Below are 20,660 nucleotides of genomic sequence, written 5' to 3' on the forward strand. Positions count from 1 at the left end.
TAGGGGAGGGGCAGAGAGAGAAGAAGGGAGAGAATCCCAAACAGCCTCTGTGCTCAGTTCAGATCCCAACTGTGGGCCTTATCCCAAGACTGTGAGATCATGACCTAAGCTAAAATCAAGAGTTCGCTGCCCATCTGACTGAGCCATGCAGGTGTCCAGTTCTTCATTTTTGACCCTCTTAATTTCTCTCTCAATCACCTTTTCACTTTCTTGGTTGTTTTCTGACTTGCTCTAATGCCTCTTTAAATTGTCAAGAGAGTCTGTTTTCCCTTGGGCATCTTATAATTCAGTGCCTACTTCTGAGTTTGTTTGTTTTTATTCTTTTCCTTAGTTGAATCAACTCTTATTTCATTTCTTCCTTCTTTATGCCCATGTCAATTCTTCATTGAATTTCTGATTTAAGGTAGTTTTTGCTACTCTTCAAATAAATGCTGGTTTGACTATATTTATTCTGTTTGGAGAGCTGTCATGGTTTCCTGCTTCCTGGTTATATTTTTCAGGAGAATTTTCAGTAGTTAATGTATGTTGGATCTGGTTTTCTGATTCTTGTTTTGTTTTCTGTGTTTTTAATAATAACTGCGTAGATTCATTAATATTTTCTTCATTTTTCTGGCATTGGCATAGTTTATAAGATTTCTAGTTTTATGGAGCTCTCTTCTGTTAGAAAAGCAAAGTTTTGGTGGCCAAGATAAGAATTGTATGTCCTGAATTTGTGGCCTTTTTTGTCTTGAAAGAAGTTAACTTTTCCACTTTATTTATCCCTTAACCACCTGGTTGCCAAAAGACACATCTTTTATTTACTACCCTTTTTCTCCCCGAAGTTATACTCAAGACTCCTACTTCAAATTATCCCTGCTTTTTAAGTACTTTTTTTTTTTAAGATTTTTTTCTTTTAAGTAATCTCTACACACAATGTGGGGCTTTAACCTATATCTCTTAGATCAAGAGTTGCACATTCTACCAACTGAGCGAGCCAAGTGTCCCTGGGTCCTTTTCTATGTATGGTGCTCATTTAGAGTGACACTGTCTTGGTATTTTCATACTTAGGATAGACTTAATCTTTCCAAGGGAGATTTTATATCAACTTTAAACTTGTTTCAAGCTTCCATCTTCTCTCTTCTTTTTTATCTTGGTGAGTACTTTCTCACCACAAAATCTTGCAATGGGATGGGAGCATGTGAGATTGCTTCCACGGATTTTTTTTTCTATTGTCAGATTATGATGAAGGTGTAGTTTTTGGATTTTTTTTTTCTCTGCTTGTACTTTTTTTTTTTTTCCGAAGGATGTATTAGGAGGCGTAGACTTAGGCAGCCTTCATTGTTTTCATTTACCAAAAGTTCTACATTGTTTCTTCATGGTGGATAAAATGGAATTTTATACACAGAATTTTCTAATGATTTTGCAATTTTATAGAAATGCATTTTTTTTTTGGTGCTATGTTACCCCTGTACTATGTGACCTTGGTGACTTCTTTTGTTCATTCTGGTACTCTTCATATAGATTCTTTAGGATTTTCTTTGAGTCGCTTTTTAATAAACACAGTATTCTTTTTTTCCTTTCCAAATCATGCATATTATTTTTGTTCTTTCCTTATTGCACTGTCTAGGCCCTACAGTGCACCATGGGATTGAATTAGTGAGAGTGGACAGTTGTCTCAATTGCAGTGTACTTAGCCTTTAAGTATAATGTTAGCTATTGACATTTTATAAATGTCTTTACCAGATTGAGAAGCTTCCCTTCTATTCCTAGTTATTTGAGGTTTTCTTTCTTTCTTTCTCTTTCCTTCCTTCCTTCCTTCCTTCCTTCCTTCCTTCCTTCCTTCCTTCCTTCATCATGAACTGATGTGGGGGCACCTGGGTGGTTCAGTCGGTTGAGCGTCCGACTTCAGTTCAGGTCATGACCTCATGGTCTGTGAGTTCGAGCCCTGCATTGGGCTCTGTGCTGACAGCTCAGAGCCTGGAGCCTGCTTCGGATTCTGTGTGTGTCTCTTTCTCTTCCCCCTTCCCTGCTCGTGCTCTGTCTCTCTCTCTCTCCCTCTCTCTCTCTCTCTCAAAAATAAGTAAACATTAAAAAAATTAAAAAAAATAAATCATGAAGTGATGTGTAATTCTTCCAAAGGCATGCATCTGTGAGATGATCATATAATTATTTTTTGTTTTAGTTGTTAATATCATTGATCATACTGATTGAGTTTCAAATGCCAAGCCAATCTTGCATTTTTGGGATAAACTCCACTTATGGTGTGTTATCCTTTTACTATATTGCTGGGTTCAATTTGTTTAAATTTTGTTAAGCATTTTTTCATTAATATTGATGACGATATTTGCCTGTAGTTTTCGTAGTGTCTGGTTTGGTATCAGTCTCGAGAGTTGAGAAATACTTTTTCCTCTTCTCTTTTCTGGAAGAGTTTATGTAGAACTGACTGGCATTATTTCTTAAATATTTGGTGGACATCTGGGCCTGGAGTTTTCTTTGGGAGAGGAATTTTAACTACAAATTCATTTTTTTTAGTAGGTATGAGGCTTTTCAGGTTCAGTAACTTTTCTTGAGTGTGTTTAGTAGTCTGTCTTTCAAGGAATTTATTCATTTCATTTAAGATGTTATTGACAGAAAGATGTTCATATAATTGTTATTATCCTTTTACTCTAGAGGATCTTTAATGATAGCCTCTTTAATTCTAAATATTGATAATTTGTGTTTTCTCTCTTGATCAGTCTGTCTTGAGGTTTGTCAGTTTTCATTGATCCTACAAATAGCTTTTTGTTATTTTGATTTTCCTCTGTTGTCCATTTAAGAATTCATTAATTTCTGGTCTTCCTTAATTTTTCCTTCTTTTTGCATACTCATAGTTTATGTTGCTTTTCTTCCAGTTATATAAAGTTGAAGCTTAAATAATTGAGTTGATGTTTTTTCCCTAATACAAGCATTTGATGTTATAAAATTTTCTCTAAAAACTAGTTTTGAGTAGTGTTTTTGTGATACTTTATTTTCATATTTTTACTTTATGTATGTATATTTACAGTATGTTTCTTATGGACAACACATTGTTAGGCTCTATATTTTTAGTGCAATTTGATAGTTTCTGCTGTTAAATTACTGTGTTTGGACCCTTGAAATTAAATGTTTTTATCTTAAATTTCCATCTGGTTACTTGTTTTTTCTATTCCCATCTGTTCTTAGGTTCTATTTACCTCTTTTCTGCCTCCCTTTGAATTAATTGAACATATTTTATGCTTTGTTTTATTTATTGGTCTGTTGACTAGATTATCTTCTTTTTATGTTTGCTCTAGGTTTTCTATTAATCTTTAACTTGTCACAGTATTCATTTGAATGATACTCTACTTCTCAGTAGTGTAAGAGCCTTATCACTTTTAAATATGTTATAAGCTACATAGTATACTACTGTGACTTTTTCATTAAGTGTCAAGTTGTTTTTTAAATATGGTTTTAAAATAAAAAAGAAACTTTATCATCAAGCAGAAATGGAGTAACAGTGAGTAGGGTGACCAGCAGTTCTGATATGTATCCAGGACTGATGGCTTTCCTAAGATATGGGACTTTCAGTACTAATCCCAGGACAGTCCTTAGCAAAGTGGGAAGATTAGTTACTCTAAAGATGACTCAATTTAACTGCCCCCACCTGAAACAATTAAGAAATGGGACAAAATGGATGAAGAACACTTATGAAGATACTGGACAAGCAGCAAAAGCCAGTGATCCCTCAGAGAGAAAACACATCAGGTGAGCCCCACTTATCCTTGGTTAGTGCCTGAAGAAAGTTTGCATGAAGCAGTGCAGTCAGGGGACACAGGTAGAGTTTGGTGGTTACCGTGAGTTGGAGAAATGGGGCTGGGCATGTGGGGAGGGAAGGCCACGGTGGCTAGATTTCCTGGGAAGAGAACCAAAGAAGAGAGACCTGCAGAGAGAGAGAGAAAGAGAGAGAGAGAGAGGGAGGGAGAACCGTGGAAAACTGCAGAAGGATACTCCCTGAATATCAAGCTAAAAAATAAGTGCGACACTGTAGAAAACTACTTGAGTCTGCAGAAAGAATTACTTGAATGGAATAGTCACCAAATCGCACACAGGGCAGGGAATTGCTTGGGCATTAATCACTGGGCATCAGGTAGAGTACTTAGAAGGATTTTGCTTAACTTAATATGGCAAGATTAGCACAAGACTAAATCTTGCTATGGTCTTGTGTAACATAGCCAGGAGGATCAAACTGTTTTCAATTAACTTAGCCAAATTCCAGAACAAAGCTGAAGAATATTTTAGGAATACAAAAAGTTTCCAGCACCCAAAATGTAATACTTAAAATTCACAATGTCAGGCTTCCAATATGCATGTATGCAGAGAATCAGGAGAACCTTGACTCACAATGAGGAAGAAAAATCACTCAATTGAAACCAACATAGAAGTTAAATATATGCTAAGAGTAGACAAGGATATTGAAACAATGATTATAAAGATATTTCATATATTAAAAACTAAAATTTTTAAAGTTTGTTTATTTGAGAGAGAGAGAGAGAGAGAGAGAGAGAGAGAGAGAGGAGAGAGAGAGATTGCACATGAGCAGGGGAGGGGCAGAGAGAGAGGAGAGGGAGAATTCCAAGCAGGCCTTGCACATTCCAGTGCAGAGCCTGATGCAGGGCACAAACCCACAAAATGTGAGTTCGTGACCTGTGCCGAAAGCAAAGTCAGATGCATAATCAAATGAGCCACCCAAGCACTTCTAAAAACTGAAATTTTGTGCATGTTAGAGTCACAGAAAACAAAAACAAAAACGTAGAATTTATAGAGATAGAAAATACTGAGATGAAAAATGAATGCGATTGATACCAGATTAGATGTGTGAAAGTTAAGATTGGTATATGCAAAGACAAGCAAGAGGAAGTACCCAAAATGAAGCACAGAAGGAAGAATAACTGAAATAAAATGAACAGCACATCAATGAGCCCTGGATCAAGAGGCCTAATATTGTTGTCATATTAGGCCCAATAATTGGATCCTCTGAAGGAGGGGAGAGAGAGAGGGCTTAGAAAAATCACAAGAAATAATGGCCATAATTTTTCCAAATTTGATAAAAACTAAATCCAAAGAGGCAAGGATGTCAATAAATGTTAAACACAGAAAATGTGGGTAAATCTATGCCAATAACCATAATAATAAAACTGCCTAAAACCAGTGATAAAAAGATTAAAGCAGCCCAGAGAAATGTGATTCAGTATGGACAGAGGAAAGGAACAAAGTTAAGTCTGATATCATATTTTTCATCAGAAGAACAAACAAACAAAAAACAGTGGAGCAAGAGAAGTGGAACGTCTTTAAAATAGCAAAAGAAAAAACTTAGAATTGTTTACTTACTGATAATATCTTTCAAAAATGAGGGTAAAATAAAAATTATTTCAAAATTACAAAAATTATAAGAATTTATTACCAGTGAACTTGGTGTATAAGAAATGTTAAATCAAGTCCTTCAGCCAGAAGGATAACTTCCAGATATAAGTCTGATTTACACAAAGGAATCAGGAACAAAGGATGTGGTAATAATATGGGTAAAGACTTTTTTTTCTTAAAATTTCCATATCTAAAAAAGGCAACTAAAATTTTAAGGCAAAAATGACAACAGTGTATTAAGAGTTTAATTTTTATGTAGAAGAAAATTATGACTGTAATAGCTTAAAGGCCAATGGAAGAATAATGGACGTATCCTGTTGTAGAATTTTTATACGATATGTGAAGTGGTATATTGCTTGAATATAGACCGTGATAATTTGTAGATGTATATTCGAAACCCTCAAACAACTACTAAAATGACACAGAGAATCATAGCCAGTAAGCCAAGAAAGTAGATGAAATAATCCAAAAGAAAGCAAAACAAGGAAAAAGAGCTATGCATAATAGGTAGGACAAATAGTTAACTAATGGCAAAATGATAGATTTAACCTCAGTCATTCCAGTAATCATGCTAAATATAAATGATCCAATTACTTCAATAAAAAGGCTAGGATTTTCATATTAGCTAAAAAAGCAAGACCCAACTATATGCTATGTTGTTTCACTTTGTATTTAAAATACAAAGACACAGTTATTTTAAAAGTTAAAGAGTGGAAATAGAAATAGTATGCTAACACAAATCAAGAGAAAGCTGAGTTGGCTACAATACCAGAAAAATAGGTTAAAAACATTTTTTTTATGTTTTTATTCTGTTTTTGAGAGAGAAAGGCAGAGCGCGAGCTGGGAAGGGGCAGAGAGAGAGAGAGAGAGAGAGAGAGAGAGAGAGAGAGACAGAATCTGAAGCAGGCTCTAGGCTCTGAGCTGTCAGCCCAGAGCCTGATGGGGGACCTGAACTCTTAGACGGTGAGATCATGACCTGAGCCGAAGTTGGAGACTTAACTGACTGAGCCACCCAGGCACCCTGGAGACAAATAGATTTTAAAGCAAAAAATATTACCTAGAATAAGGATCACTTCATCAAGATAAAAAGTTGAATTCATCAAGAGGACATAACATTCCTAAACATTTCCACCTAATAACAGACTTTCAAATAGATGAAAGTTCAGCAATGTATGACAAGGCTCTTCTTTTAATTTTCAGATACTGTAGGTTACCACTCTTTACTTTGACAGAAGCAGCTGCCACACTCTCAGTTCTTTTTTCTCTCATTGCATTTTTTTGGGAGAGTGTATTAGTTTTGTATTGCAGCATAACAAATTACCACAAACATAGATAGAGGCTTAAACAATATCCTGTTGTAGCTCACACTTCTATATGTCAGGTGCTGGACATGGCCTGGCTGGCTTCTCTGCTTGAGGTCTCGAAGGCTGAAATCAAGGTGTGGGTCAGGCTGAGTCTTTTTTTGGAAGCCATAGAGAAGAATTTGCTTCCAACCTCATTCAGGTTCTTCTTGAAATTCAGTTCCTTGCAGTTGTATAACTAACGTGCCAGTTTTTTCAGTGGCTAGTAACCACTTCAGCTTCTAATGAATGCTCACATTCTTTCCCACATGTCCCCCTCCCTTTCCCAAACTAGCAATGTAGAGTCTCACAAGCTCAAATGGTATCTCTCACTTTGAATCTCTTCAAGTAGAGGCCAATTCCTTTTAAGGGATCTTCTGATTGGGATTATCCAGGATGATTTTCCTTCCTTGAAGTCACCTGTGCCATGTAACATAACCTAATCAGATTAAATTCATGACTGTTCCATCATATATACAGGTCTCTACCACACTCAAGAGGGAGCCATTAGTGTGATTAAATACTGGGTTCTGTAACCTAGCTTCACTGACACCTAAGATTATCCAGCATACCATACAGTTTATCCATTTAAAGAGTATAACTCAGTGGTTTTTTAGTATATTCACAGAGTTACTCAGTCATCACCACAAATCAATTTAAAAGGAATTTTGTCATCTTCAAAAGAAACCTTATTACTTATTAGCAGTCACTGACTGTTAAACCCCATCTACTCTTGTCAATTGTAAGCAACCACTACTCTTTATATCTCTTTGAATTTGCCTATTCTGGACAGTTTAAATAAATTGAGCCATACAGTTGTAGTCTTTTGTGACTGGTTTCTTTCCCATTCCATAATGTGAAATGTTTTGAAGGTTTATCCATGTTGCAGCTTGTAGCGGTACTTTATTTCTTTGTATTACCACATAATATTTGGTAAGTTTTTGTTTAATTATCACTTGATGGACATTTGTGTGTTTACAATTAGGGGATTTTTGAGTAATGCTTCTATGAATATTAATGTAAAAATTTATGTGTGAACCTATTTTCATTACTTTGGGAATGGAATATCTTTACTAGATTCAACTACTTTGGGTTGAACAGTGACTACAACTAACCTTTTGAGGAACTTCCAGACTGTTTTGAAGCTGCTGCATTATTTTACATTCCCACAACAGTGGATGAGGAATTCCATTTACTCCATATCTTTGCCAACACTGGTTATTTCATGTCATTTTAATTATGATGATCCTGGTGTGTGTGAAGTGGTATCTCATTGCAGTTTTGATATGCAGTTACTTAGTGTGATATGCTCTTGAACATCTTTTCATGTGCCTATTGGCCACTTCTGTTTCTTCTTCTGAGAAATGTCTATAGTATTCTCTGCTCATTGTTTAATTGGGCTATTTATCTTTTTATTATTGAACTGTAAGAGTTCTTTATATACCGTGAATACAAGTCCCTTATCAAAGATTGATTTGCAGATATATTTTCTACTCTGTGAGTTGTCCTTTCATTTCCTTGAGAGTGTCCTTTGTTGTACAAATATTTTAAATTTTGATGATGTACTCTCTATTTTGTTTCTTTTTTTTGCCTTTGGTGTCATATCTGGGAAACCATGCATTATATAATATCTCAAAGGTTTTCTTCTAAGAATTTAATAGTTTTAGTTATTACATTTAGGTTTTTGACCCACTTTGAGTTAATTTTTGTGTGTGGTATGAGATAGGAGATAGGGATCCAACTTAATTCTTTAGCATGTGTCTATCCAGGGGTCCCAGCACCAATTGTTGAAATATTTTTTTTCATTGAATTTATTTTTTATTTTGCATATTTTATTTTCCATATTTTAAAATTGTGTTTGTCATTTTTATATTTTCCATTTCTCTCCTTTTTTATGTTCATTTTTCCTCTATATTCTTGAGCACGTAAAGCATACTTTTAATAGCTGTTCTAAAAATCATTCTCTGTTCATTCTATGGTGTGCGATGTTTTCTTGTTTGTTTGTTGTATTAATTTTTTTTTCTGACTATGGAACAGATGTCTCAGCTTGGTAATTTTTTGTGGTATTCTAGACACTGAATTTTTACAGTTTTATTATTTGATTTTGTTGTATTTCTTTTAGTGTGTTATACTTTATTCTGGCATGCAGTTATGTTATTTAAGATCTGTACGATCAGTTCAAAAATTGTCTTTAAGGTATTTGTAAGGTCCTGTATATAGCAACCCTAAGTTCAGTGTTAATTTATTTCCACTACTAAGTGCCTTTCTGTGATCTCTGTAGAGTGCTCTTTGTATCATAAGGTCTCTCCACTCTAACTGTTTGGAATACAAACTATTCCAGTCCTACATGAACTACTGGCATTATTTGACTTATTGTTTTCTGGTTATTCTTTCTCTAGCTTCATGGAATTTCACACTCTGTGTTCAGTCATGATTCAGGCAAAAATTTAAGAAACCCCTCAGCAGATTGATGTGTGTAGCTCTCTTTTCTCTCATATTTTGTCACCCAAATTCTTACATGGCCTCCCCAAAGTTTGACCTCTGTTTTCTCCACCAAATGAGCTCTCTGGGCTTTGTTTGCATTTGCTTCCCTGGGCTGCATGCTTAAATCTGCCTCCAGGTGTCAAGCCAGGGGAGTCATAGACTCATAGGCTCAGATGCCATTCCTGAGCTGCCTGTTATTTGAAAGTAGTTGTTTCATATATTGTTTCATTTTCTTGTTGTTTACAACTGGAGGTCAATTCCTAGAATGGTTAATGCTTCATGGGCAGAAGTGGAAGTCTTCTATCTGTCTGTTTTTATTTACAATAATGAATCTCTGATAAACAACATATAGGTCTTGCTCTTTTGTTTTTTTAAAAATGTAGACTGAAGATCTCTGCGTTTTATCAGAGTATTTAGTCCATTTATATTTAATATAATACTGGTATAATTGAGTTTAAGTCTTACCATCATGGTATTTGTTTTTAAAATTTCCTTTATTTTTTCTTCTGTTGTTCTTCCCTTTGCCTTTTTTTGGATTAATTGAGTGTTTTTAAAGTCCACTTTTATCACTTTTATTGGATTTTTAGCAATACTTCTTTTGTGTTTTTTTTAGTGACTGCTGTAGTGATTGTAATAGTCATCTTTATCTTATCACAGTCTACCTTGAATCAATATTATACTACTTCATGTATAAGGTAAGAATATTACAATAGTGTAATTCCATTTGCTCTTTTCCTGTCCTTTGTGTAATTATTGTCATATATTTTACTTCTATGTATGTTATTAACCACACAATACATTATTTTTGGCTTTAAACAGATGATTTTCTTATAAAGAAATCATGATAAGAAAAAAATTCTTTTACTTACCCATGTAGTGTTCATTTTCTCTCATCTTTTTTTCCTATAGATCTGACTTGACTTCTGCTATAATATTTCTTTAGCTTGATGAACTTTATTTAACATTTATAAATACTATGTTTCTCAATTGTGGCTATAAAATATGTTGGTTTTCATATGCCTGAAAACGTTTTTATTGTGTAATTGCATGTCTTTATATATGAAGGATATTTTTATTGGAAATAACATTCTAAGTTGACAGAATTTTTTTTCAATAATTTGAAAGTGTATTTTCCTTTTCTTCTGGCTTCCACTGTTTCTCTTAAGAATTCCTCTATTAGTCTTATTGTTTCCCTTTTGAAAACAGTATGTTTTTCCCCCCTGTCTCTGGCTTTGTAAAATAGACTTTTTTTCTTGGTTTTTGAATGTCAGTAATTTTAATATGATGTATCTAAGTATCAATTTTATTTTTCATTGTGATTGTGAATTATATGGGTTACTTATTCCTAGCTTGATTTTTTTCCATCGTTTTTGTAAAGTTTTCAGCCATTATCTCTTCAAATATTGCCACCTGTCCCATTGTGTCACTCTGTCTTCTATTTCCAGGAGTTTGCTTTACTTATGTTAGGCTTTTTCACTTCGTCCATAATTTTTCTTAATGTGTTCTCTGTATTTTATATTCTTGTGTCTCCTTTGACTTGTGTTTCAATTCACTAATTCTTTGTTTAGATGTTTCCATTTTTCTGTTCAGCTTATGTTTTAATTTTTTATTATTATTTAACATAATACCCCAAGCTCACAGTATTAAATAAAATTAAACCATTTTATTCACGGTTTTGCATCTTATTTTCTTGTTGAATTCTGCTAGGCGGTTCTTCTGTCAGTCTCTTCTGTGTGTTGTGTGTCTGCGTGTTTGTGTATGTGTGTGTATGTGTGTGTGTTTAATGTGACTGCACTTATCTGACCACCTGATTTGTTTTGGATGTTTTCAAAATGTTTCCCTCACATCGCTAGGAGTCTGATCTGGCTGGTTGGTCTAGGGGTCATGAGCTATGAATGACTTTCTCTGCTGTCCTGTCATCTTCCAGTTTTGTAGACTGCTTCTGTACGTGGTATTCTTAGAATTCTAAGAAGGAGAGTGCAGAATTTGTATGTCTCTTGAGGCCTAAGCTTAGAATTTGTATACCATCACTTCTACATTCTGTTGTTTTAAGGAAGTCTTGATGCCAATGCATGATCAAAGGTTGGGAAAAATCCCACTTTTTTGATAAGAGCAAGGATAAAGTAATGTGATGAAGTTTGCACATACAAACATGAGAAGAATTTATGTCAGTTATTTTTCATCTCATCTAATTAGTTCTGCTTTTAAGTAGATTTGTTTCTTTAAAAATTTTTTTAAACATTTATTTATTTTTGAGAGACAGAGGGAGACAAAGCATGAGCAGGGGAGGTGGGGGGAGATACCGAGGGAGATACAGAATCTGAAGCAGGCTGCAGGCTCTGAGCTGTTTGTTAGCACAGAGCCTGATGCAGGGCTTGAACTCATGAACTGTGAGACCATGACCTGAGCTGAAGTCAGATGCTTAGCCAGCTGAACCACTCAGGCGCCCCTGTATGTTTGTTTGTTTGTTTCTTAAAATATAACTCATATGGCATAAAATCCTTCATGTTAAATGGTTTGTAGTATAATCAGTAGGTGTGTATCTATTATCATCATATAGTTCCAGAATAATTTACCCCAAAACAAAACCCCATCCCCTTTAATAGTTTCTTCCTATTCTTCCTTCCCCTAGCACCCAAAAGCCACTAATACACTTTATTTCTCTATGAATTTGTCTATTCTGGATACTTAAATGCAGCCATACAATCCTTGGGCATTTGAGACTGGCTTCTCTGACTTAGCATGGTTTTAAGGTTCATTCATATGGTAGCATATATTGTTAGTCCTTTGCTTCTATTTATGGCTGAATAATACTCAGTTATGCATACCACACGTTTGTACATTCATCAGTTGATGGATCTTTGGCTTATTTCCAATCTTCTGCTGTTATGAATAATGCTGATGTGAATATTTTCATATAGGCATGTTTTAATTTTTTTTGGTATATATGTGGGAGTGGAATGTTTAGTCATATGATAAATCTGTATTTAAACTTGAGGAACTGCCAGGCTATTTTCTAGAGATACTGCACCAGATTTTTACATTACCACCAGCAATATTTGTGGGTTCTAATTATTTTATCCTCACCAACACTGGTTTTTGTCCATTATTTTGATTATTACTATCCTAGTGGATATTAAGTGTTAGCTCATTGTGTTTTTTTTAAGTTTATTTATTTTTTGATAGAGATAGAGTGTGAGTGTGGCAAGAGCAGAGAGAGAAGATCCCAAGCAGTCTTGGCACTGTCACTGCAGAGCCCAATGCAGGGCTCGAACTCAGAACCATGAGATCATGACCTGAGCTGAAATCAAGAGTCTGACAACTTGACCAACCAAGCCCCTCATTGTGGGTTTGTTTTGCATTTCCCTTATGACTAATGATGCTCTTTTCATTTGCTCATTAGCATTCATTTATCTTCTTTGGAAACTATCTACCCAAATACTTTGCCCATTTTAATTTTTTTTAATATGAAATTTATTGTCAAATTAGTTTCCCTACAGCACCCAGTGCTCATTCCAACAGGTGCCCTCCTCAATGCCCATCACCCACTTTCCCCTCCCTTCCACCCCCCATCAACCCTCAGTTTATTATCAGTTTTTAAGAGTCTATTATGGTTTGCCTCCTTCCCTGTCTGTAACTTTTCCCCCTTCCCCTCCCCCATGGTCTTCTGTTAAGTTTCTTAGGATCCACATAAGAGTGAAAACATATGGTTTTTGTCTTTCTTTGTATGACTTATTTCATTTAGCATAACACTCTCCACTGCCATCCACATTGCTACAAAAGGCCATGTTTCATTCTTTCTCATTGCCAAGTAGTATTCCATTGTGTATATAAACCACAATTTCTTTATCCATTCATCAGTTGATGGACATTTAGGCTCTTTACATACTTGGGCTATTGTTGAAAGCATTGCTATAAACATTGGGGTACAAGTGCCCCTATGCATCAGCACTCCTGTATCCCTTGGGTAAATTCCTAGCAGTGTTATTGCTGGGTCATATGGTAGATCTATTTTTAATTTTTTGAGGAACCTCCACACTGTTTTCCAGAGTGGCTGCACCAGTTTGCATTCCCACCAACAGTGCAAGAGGGTTTCTCCATTTCTCCACATCGTCTCCAGGACCTATAGTCTCCTGATTTGTTCATTTTAGCCACTCTGACTGGCATGAGGTGATATCTTAAATAATAGTATTTTTAGAGTTATTTATATGTTCAGGGTTATTGGAGATATGATTCTTAAATATTTTCTCCTATTCTGTAGAATGTCTCTTCACTTAAATTTTTTTAAAAAAATATTTATTTATTTTTGAAGGAGGGAGAGACAGAGCATGAATGGGGGAAGCATAGAGAGAGAGGGAGACATAGAATCCGAAGGGGCTCCAGACTCTGAACTGTCAGCACAGAGCCAAATGTGGGGCTCTAACTCATGAACTGTGAGATCATGACCTGAGCTGAAGCCAGAAACTTAACGGACTGAGCCACCCAGGCGCCCCTGTCTCTTCACTTTCTTGATGGTGTTTTTTAAGGGAGAAAGCTTTCTTATTTTGATGATATCCAATATATCTGCTTTTTTTCTATTGGTTACTCCTGCTTTTGGTCTCATATGTAAAGAAGTCTTGTCTAATTCAAAATCATGAAGATTGACACATATTTTCTTATAACATTTTTATCATTTTAGTTCTTACACTCAGATCGTTGATCCATTTGAGTTAATTTAAAAAAAATATTTATTTATTTATTTTGAGAGAGAGAGCGAGTGAGCACAAGCGGGAGAGGGACAGAGATTGAGGGAGAAAGAAAATCCCAAGCAGGCTCTGTACCATCAGCACAGAGCCTGATGCAGTGTTTGATCTCATGTACCGTGAGATCATGAACTGAGCTGAAATTGACAATCAGACGCTTAACAGACTGAGCCACCCAGGTGCCCCTAGAGTTAATTTTTATATATGTTATGAGGTACAAGTCCAAATTTTATCTTTTGCATGTTGGTATCAAGTTATCCCAACATCATTGGTTGAAAAGACTGTTCTTTCTCCATTTAATGGTCTTGTCACCCTTGTTGAAAATCAGTAAATTATAGATGTATGGGATTGTTTGTGGACCTAACTCTATTTTATTTATTGCTGTGTCTCTCCTTATGCTAATACTACACTGGTTTGATTGCTGTAACTCTGTAGTACGTCTTGAAATTGGGAAGAGTAAGCAGTCCTCTAACTTGGTTCTTTTTTTTTCCCCAAGATCATTTTGGCTAGTTGGTATTTGTTGTAACTCCTACAAATTTTAGGATCTTCATGTCTCTTCCTATAAAAAAATGTGTTTGGAATTTGATAGATGCTGCATTTAGTTTGTAAATCAATTGGATGATTTGCTATCTTAATATTAAGCCTAATAATCTGTGAATAGAAGTCTTTCCATTAATTTCTTTCAACAATGTTTTATAGTTTTCAAAGTACAAGTCCTCTATTTTTGTATTTAAGTATACTCCTAAGTACTTTATTCTTCCTAGTGCTATTGTCAGTAGAATTTTTTTCTTAATTTTATTTTTGGTTTGTTCATTATAAGTGTATAAAAATACAATGAAGCTGATTTCCCTATAATTGATCTTTTATTCTACAATATTGCTGAATTTGTTTATTAGCTCAAATATTTTTTGTGTGGATCCCTCTTAGTTTGCTATATGTAAGATCATGTCACCTGCAAATTGAGTTAGTTGTAAACATTTTCTTAAAATCTAAATGCCTTTTGTTTCTTTTTCTGCTTAATTGCCCTTTCCAGAACCTCCAGGACAATGTTGAATAGAAGTGACAAGAGAGGGCATTTGTGTCTTGTTCCTGATCTTAAAAGGAAAGCTTTCAGTCTTTCACCATTAAATATGATGTTAGCTGTGTACGTTTCATATATGTTCTTTACAGTTTGACACAATTCCTTTCTTTTCCTAGTTTGTTGAGTATTTTCCATGTATTGAGATGATCATGTTGGTTTTTTTCTCCTCTTTCTCCATTAGTATGGTGTATACTTGATTGTTTCCTAGTTGTTCAAACAAACAGGTTTATCCCAATCCTGGGATAAGTTCTGTTTTGTCATGATAAATAATACTTTTTATATGCTAGTGGACTCATTTTGCTACTGTGTCTTAAGGATTTTACACCTATAAACATAAGTGCTGTTGGACTGTCATCTTTTTTGTGATGACTTTGGTCTTTGTATTGGGTTAGTAGTGGTCTCATAGAAACAGGACGTTTTTTCTTTGCTTCTCTATTGTGGAAATATTCTTGAATAATTAGTATTAATTATTCTTTAACCATTTGGTAGAATTCACGAGTGAAGCCAGCTGATCGTGAGCTATATTTTGCTGGTACTTTGTTGATTGCTGACTTATTTGTTTGTTTGTTTGTTTTTACTGGAGTGTAGTTGACATAAAATGTTACAGTAGCTTCAGGTGCACAGTATAGTGACTCAACAACTCTGTACGTTATGCTGTGTTTCCCAGGAGTGTAGCTGCCATTGGCTGTCATACAGCACCATTGAATGTATTCTCTATGCTGCACCTTTTATCCTTGTGACTTATTCATTCTGTGACTACAAGCCTGTACCTCACTCATTCTCTTCATTGTTAGAGTTTATGCATATTTTCTACTTCTTCTTAAGTCAGTCTTGTTGTTAGTATCATTCCAAAAAGTTGTCCATTTTATCTAGGTTTTCTAATTGATTGGCATACAGTTGTTTATAATGTTCCCTTATAATTCTTCTTTCCTACCATTTGTCAGTTGTATCACCACTTCCTTCCTGATTTTCTTTTTTTTTAAGTTTATTCATTTATTTTAGGAGAGAGACAGGGAGAGAGAGGGAGAGAGAACATGTATTTAACTGTGAGTGAGTGGAGGAGGAGCAGAGAGAGAGGGTGCGAGAATCCCAAGCAGGCTCCATGCTGTCAGTACAATGGCACAGCTCAATACCACGAACCATGATCATGACCTGAGCCAAAAGTCAGATGCTCAACTGACTGAGCCACCCCGCACCCCTTAAAGGTTTTTCTTTTATTTTTTCTTTTTTGAAAAAGTTTAGCATTCTTTTTTTTAAAGTTTATTATTTTTGTGAGCTGGGGGAGGGCCAGAAAGAGGGAGACACAGAATGCAAAGCAGGCTCCAGGCTCTGAGCTGTCAGCACAGAGCCTGTTGAAAGGCTCGAACCCACGAACTGCAAAATCATGACCCATGGTTCAGTTTCGCTCTCTTCCTTGAGGATGCGAGATTGTATCACCTGGCCATGCTGGGTTTTCAAACCCATGCCTCCTTATTCTTGCTTGTCTATTCTATGTATAGTGAAATTCAGTTGCTACCTCAAAATTCTTTCTTTGGATCTTGTTTGAATCTCAGCTTTATTTCTAGCATCTGATAATCCCTTTTGGTTTAAGATAGGATATGTGTTAAAAAATGTTTCAGTAAATTTTAGCCTTGATTTTCTGTGTATATATCTTTTGAATTTTATTGAGAATGTCAAGCAGATATTTTAAATGTTGTACATCTGTTTTATAGCACATATTTTTCAAAACTATGTACTTTATTTGCATATCAAATGCTGAGTTTTCCATAATGTTTTATTTTCATTTTTTTTGTGTGTGTTTGCTTATCAATAGATACAGAACCATCTGGGTTTGTTTTAAAATTTAGACAAAACAGTGTGGATAGCTTCTCTTTAGTTTTATTCATGTTCCACAAGCAGGTTGTTATTAGAACCTTTCAAGTAACAATGTATCCTGGAAGAACTGTTAGATGTAAGCTTATATTACTCACTGTTCCAGCACCCTGATGCTAGTGGGAATAAAACATAATCATAGGCTTATTGTGTATCCTTTTCTTGTCTATGTTTGATACAGCCATTGTGCCTGGATTCTGCTTTCTGTAACATGCTTTCTCTTTTGCCATTACTACTGTGCTAGTAGTATAAGCTGTAACAATGACCATTCCTTCCCCGTCCCCTCTCTTGGAAATTTTGCCAGCAGTTAGGTCTAAATTGAATCAGCTTTCTATGGGGGGGGGGGGAGTGTATTCATTACCTAAAACATTAGATTTTCCTGTATCACACTTTCTACCAGCTGTATGGCATCATGCCACTAATATGCTTCATGATTGCCCCAGAACTGCCTTCTGAAATGCTCATTTTCAGGAAGGGACAGTGAGTAGCATTACACCAGGGGTCCCCTTTTAATTTCCAGAGGTATTGTAGTTTACTACTTCCTGGTTTTATTTGTGTCATTGTCACAATACCCAAATTCCTGTCATTGCTGTCAAGTTTCCTTATTATATTAGTGGTAATCTGAAGGGAGGATGTTAGATGTGATTGCTGAATTTAAACATCTTATTCAGAAGTTAAAGCATTTGTTTTTCTCATGAAAAAATGCAGCCAGGAGATTCATAAAATACTTATAGTAACCCATTTCTCATTTTAACTTTTTTAGGTAATGCTTTGCATGTAGTAGGCACTCAATAAATTTTGTTTTTACCTGAGTGAATTAATTTGTAGTGTCACATAATAAACTTTCTATGAAACAACTTATCTTTTAAAACAAATGTTAAAAGTTAAAATTCTTAACATTGTTTCTTATTATAGAAGTAATAGGAATTTATTATAGAAAATTGATGATGCAGAAAAATCTTATTAAATTAAAATAACCACAATTAATTTTTCCATAGGCATATTTATACATTTTAAAACAAAATTTTGAGCATTCTAAACATAATGTTTTGCGTTTTGATTGCACTTAAATTATCATGAACTTTTTTTTCTAAATTTCCTTGTCATTGTTTCATGATGTAATAGAAAATGTGAAAACTTATCCTTTCCTCAATTTTATAAAGAGGATGATGATTATTTAGCCTTTTCCCATGATGACTTTGTGTTATTTCTATCCTGTGTTATAGTAGAGTTATGCTTCTGAAAATTTCTGTAAGGTATAGGTATTTGGTTTTCACTGTTTTTGCCAGTGCATTTCTTTATCCTTTGAGGTTAACACTTATTGATAACCTTATGCTAGTCTCAGGATTTCCCTCTCACTTTCAAATTTTCTACACACAAGAGGTGGTATTTAATGTCTGGTCTTTTGATTCATACTTCCTGATTGTGTGTTTGTTTCTGGCATTAATTATCTGCGTGACTTTGGGTAGTTGCTTTACCCAGGCTTGCTTATCTTAGAAATGGTCCTCTGATGTAGTACTTTCCACATAGAATCGTTGTGAGGATTAAATGATGTAATTCATGTAAACCACCTGGTATACTATGTGGCAATGGGGTGGTATTTATATATTTTAAAACAGATCTAGTATGTGCACTGACCAACTAGAATAGATGCTAGCCACAAACAATGGGTTGACTGAACATTGGCTTCCCTGGTCAAAGTAAAGGAAACCTCAAATAAATGTTATCTTAGTTGTAATAATGATGAAGATGATTATGAGGGTGGCAGTGATGATGGTGTTTGGGCAAGCAGTTACCAAACCAAGTCATTATGCCCCAAATAAGCACCAAAGGTGTGAGCTTTCATATATGAACTTGATCTCTCATCTGAAATTTTTGGATTCTGTTGTAAAATTAATATCAAAACCTATTAAATTTTATATTATGAAGACATAAAAAGTCAGGCTTTAAATGTGATTCTTTTTAGTTCACAAATAGAATTTTTATTAAGCCTTGAAGCTTTTCTTATCCAAAGAAGAGAAACATTTGTGTATATTAATTTAAAAGTGCTATTTTTTGATAATTCTACACGTATTTTTTTCAAGTAAGGACGTGTATAGTCTCAAAGTTTTCTGTATTTATTGATCCTTTGTTGTTATGTGTAAATATAATAAGATGCATTTTTAATATTCTTTATCAAAGCTATATTATTCAGTCTTATGCTTATATAACTTAATACACATAATACATGAATCTTTAAGGAATAGTTAAAAAGTATTCTTTTTGGCTATAACTTTTATGTTTTACTCTATTGCTTGCCCCAACATATTATAGAGCATTAGACAAAATTTTAACACGGAATTTACTGTATAAATTGTCCTGCTTTAATATTTGAGCCACATATGTTATACGTGATAAAAATAAAACTTGGGAAATGTCCTTTGGACTTTGCTATCACTCAAATTTGTAAAATAAATTCTTTGTCTTGATAGCTATTATACTTGCTATTGTTATGCAGATATTTGTAATATTTTTACTCTTTTCTTTAGCTTGCCAGTGTAATGGACATAGCACTTGCGTCAATAATAACGTGTGTGAACAGTGTAAAAATCTCACCACAGGAAACCAGTGTCAAGATTGCATGCCAGGTTATTACGGAGATCCGACTAATGGAGGACAGTGCACAGGTAAGTAGTTTTTCCCTTACCTGTGTATTTGTACTACAGAAATGAAAGTTGAGAAAGATGAACCTCTTGTGGAACATACTATCTTATTGTGGAAAATACATTTTATTAAGGAAAATTTTTCCCATGAAGCTTAAATATTTTTGGAAAGTAGTATTTATTCATTAGAGACGATGTGAGCTATAACAGTTTTGTGGTATACTTACTTTAAAAAGTCTTTTTCTTATTTCAAAATGAATACATGTTTATTATAGGAAATTGAGCAAATGCAGATACATTAAAAATCACCTATAATCTCACTGTTCACAAATAATCACTGCTGATTGTTTTCTATATCTATTTTTATTTTTTAAATATTTATTTATGTTTGGGAGAGAGAAAGAGAGAGAGACAGAGACAGAGTGTGAGCGGGGGAGGGGCAAAGAGAGAGGGAGACACAGAATCCGAAGCAGGCTCCAGGCTCTGAGCTGTCAGCACAGAGCCCAATGTAGGGCTCGAACTCAAGAACCACAAGATTGTGACCGGAGCCGAAGTCGGATGCTTAACCAACTGAGTCACCCAGGCGTCCCTGGTTGTTTTTTAATAATAGTAAATTATTGTATTGACTTTAGAAATAAGAAACAATTAAAGGTTTTGTGTATGCCTTACATCAGGTAAGATTTTTGTGTTTGCAGTCAATCCTGGGCTGAAATCCCTCTCTGCCACTGTTTACATGTCTGGCCGTGGCCACTTAACCTTAGTGCCTCCTTTTTTTCGTATGCAAAAGGCAGATGATAAAGATCGAATGAGATCACATGTAATAGAGGTCATGTAATAAGAATTGAGGCACACTAAAGGAGCATTTTAAGTGCTATTCTCATCACATTTTTTTTTGTTTACTAAACTCTACTTTTCTCTATCTTCCCCTCTATCCTGCTGCTTTTTCCTCTTATTTTGCAGAGAATTAAAAAAATTTTTAATGTTTATTTTTGAGAGTGAGAGAGAGACAGCAAGAAGGGGAGGGGCAGAGAGAGAAGGAGACACAGAATTCCAAGCAGGCTCTAGGCTCTGAGCTGTCACATGGAGCCCAATGTGGGGCTCG

The 20,660-nt window shown here is 34.9% G+C and overlaps 1 protein-coding gene across 2 annotated transcripts in view; it reads left to right on the forward strand.

Annotated features, from left to right (window-relative positions):
- The window catches only part of ATRNL1 (attractin like 1), a 754,994-nt gene that overhangs the window by 188,717 nt on the left and 545,617 nt on the right, over nt 1-20,660 (forward strand). For both annotated transcript variants that reach the window (XM_027063193.2, XM_053207126.1), the window contains exon 19: nt 19,445-19,582. In XM_027063193.2, the coding sequence (XP_026918994.2) occupies nt 19,445-19,582 (138 nt within the window). The remainder of the gene's footprint in view (nt 1-19,444; nt 19,583-20,660) is intronic.

This window comes from Acinonyx jubatus, chromosome D2, assembly GCF_027475565.1.
Source record: "Acinonyx jubatus isolate Ajub_Pintada_27869175 chromosome D2, VMU_Ajub_asm_v1.0, whole genome shotgun sequence".
Lineage (NCBI taxonomy): Eukaryota > Metazoa > Chordata > Mammalia > Carnivora > Felidae > Acinonyx > Acinonyx jubatus.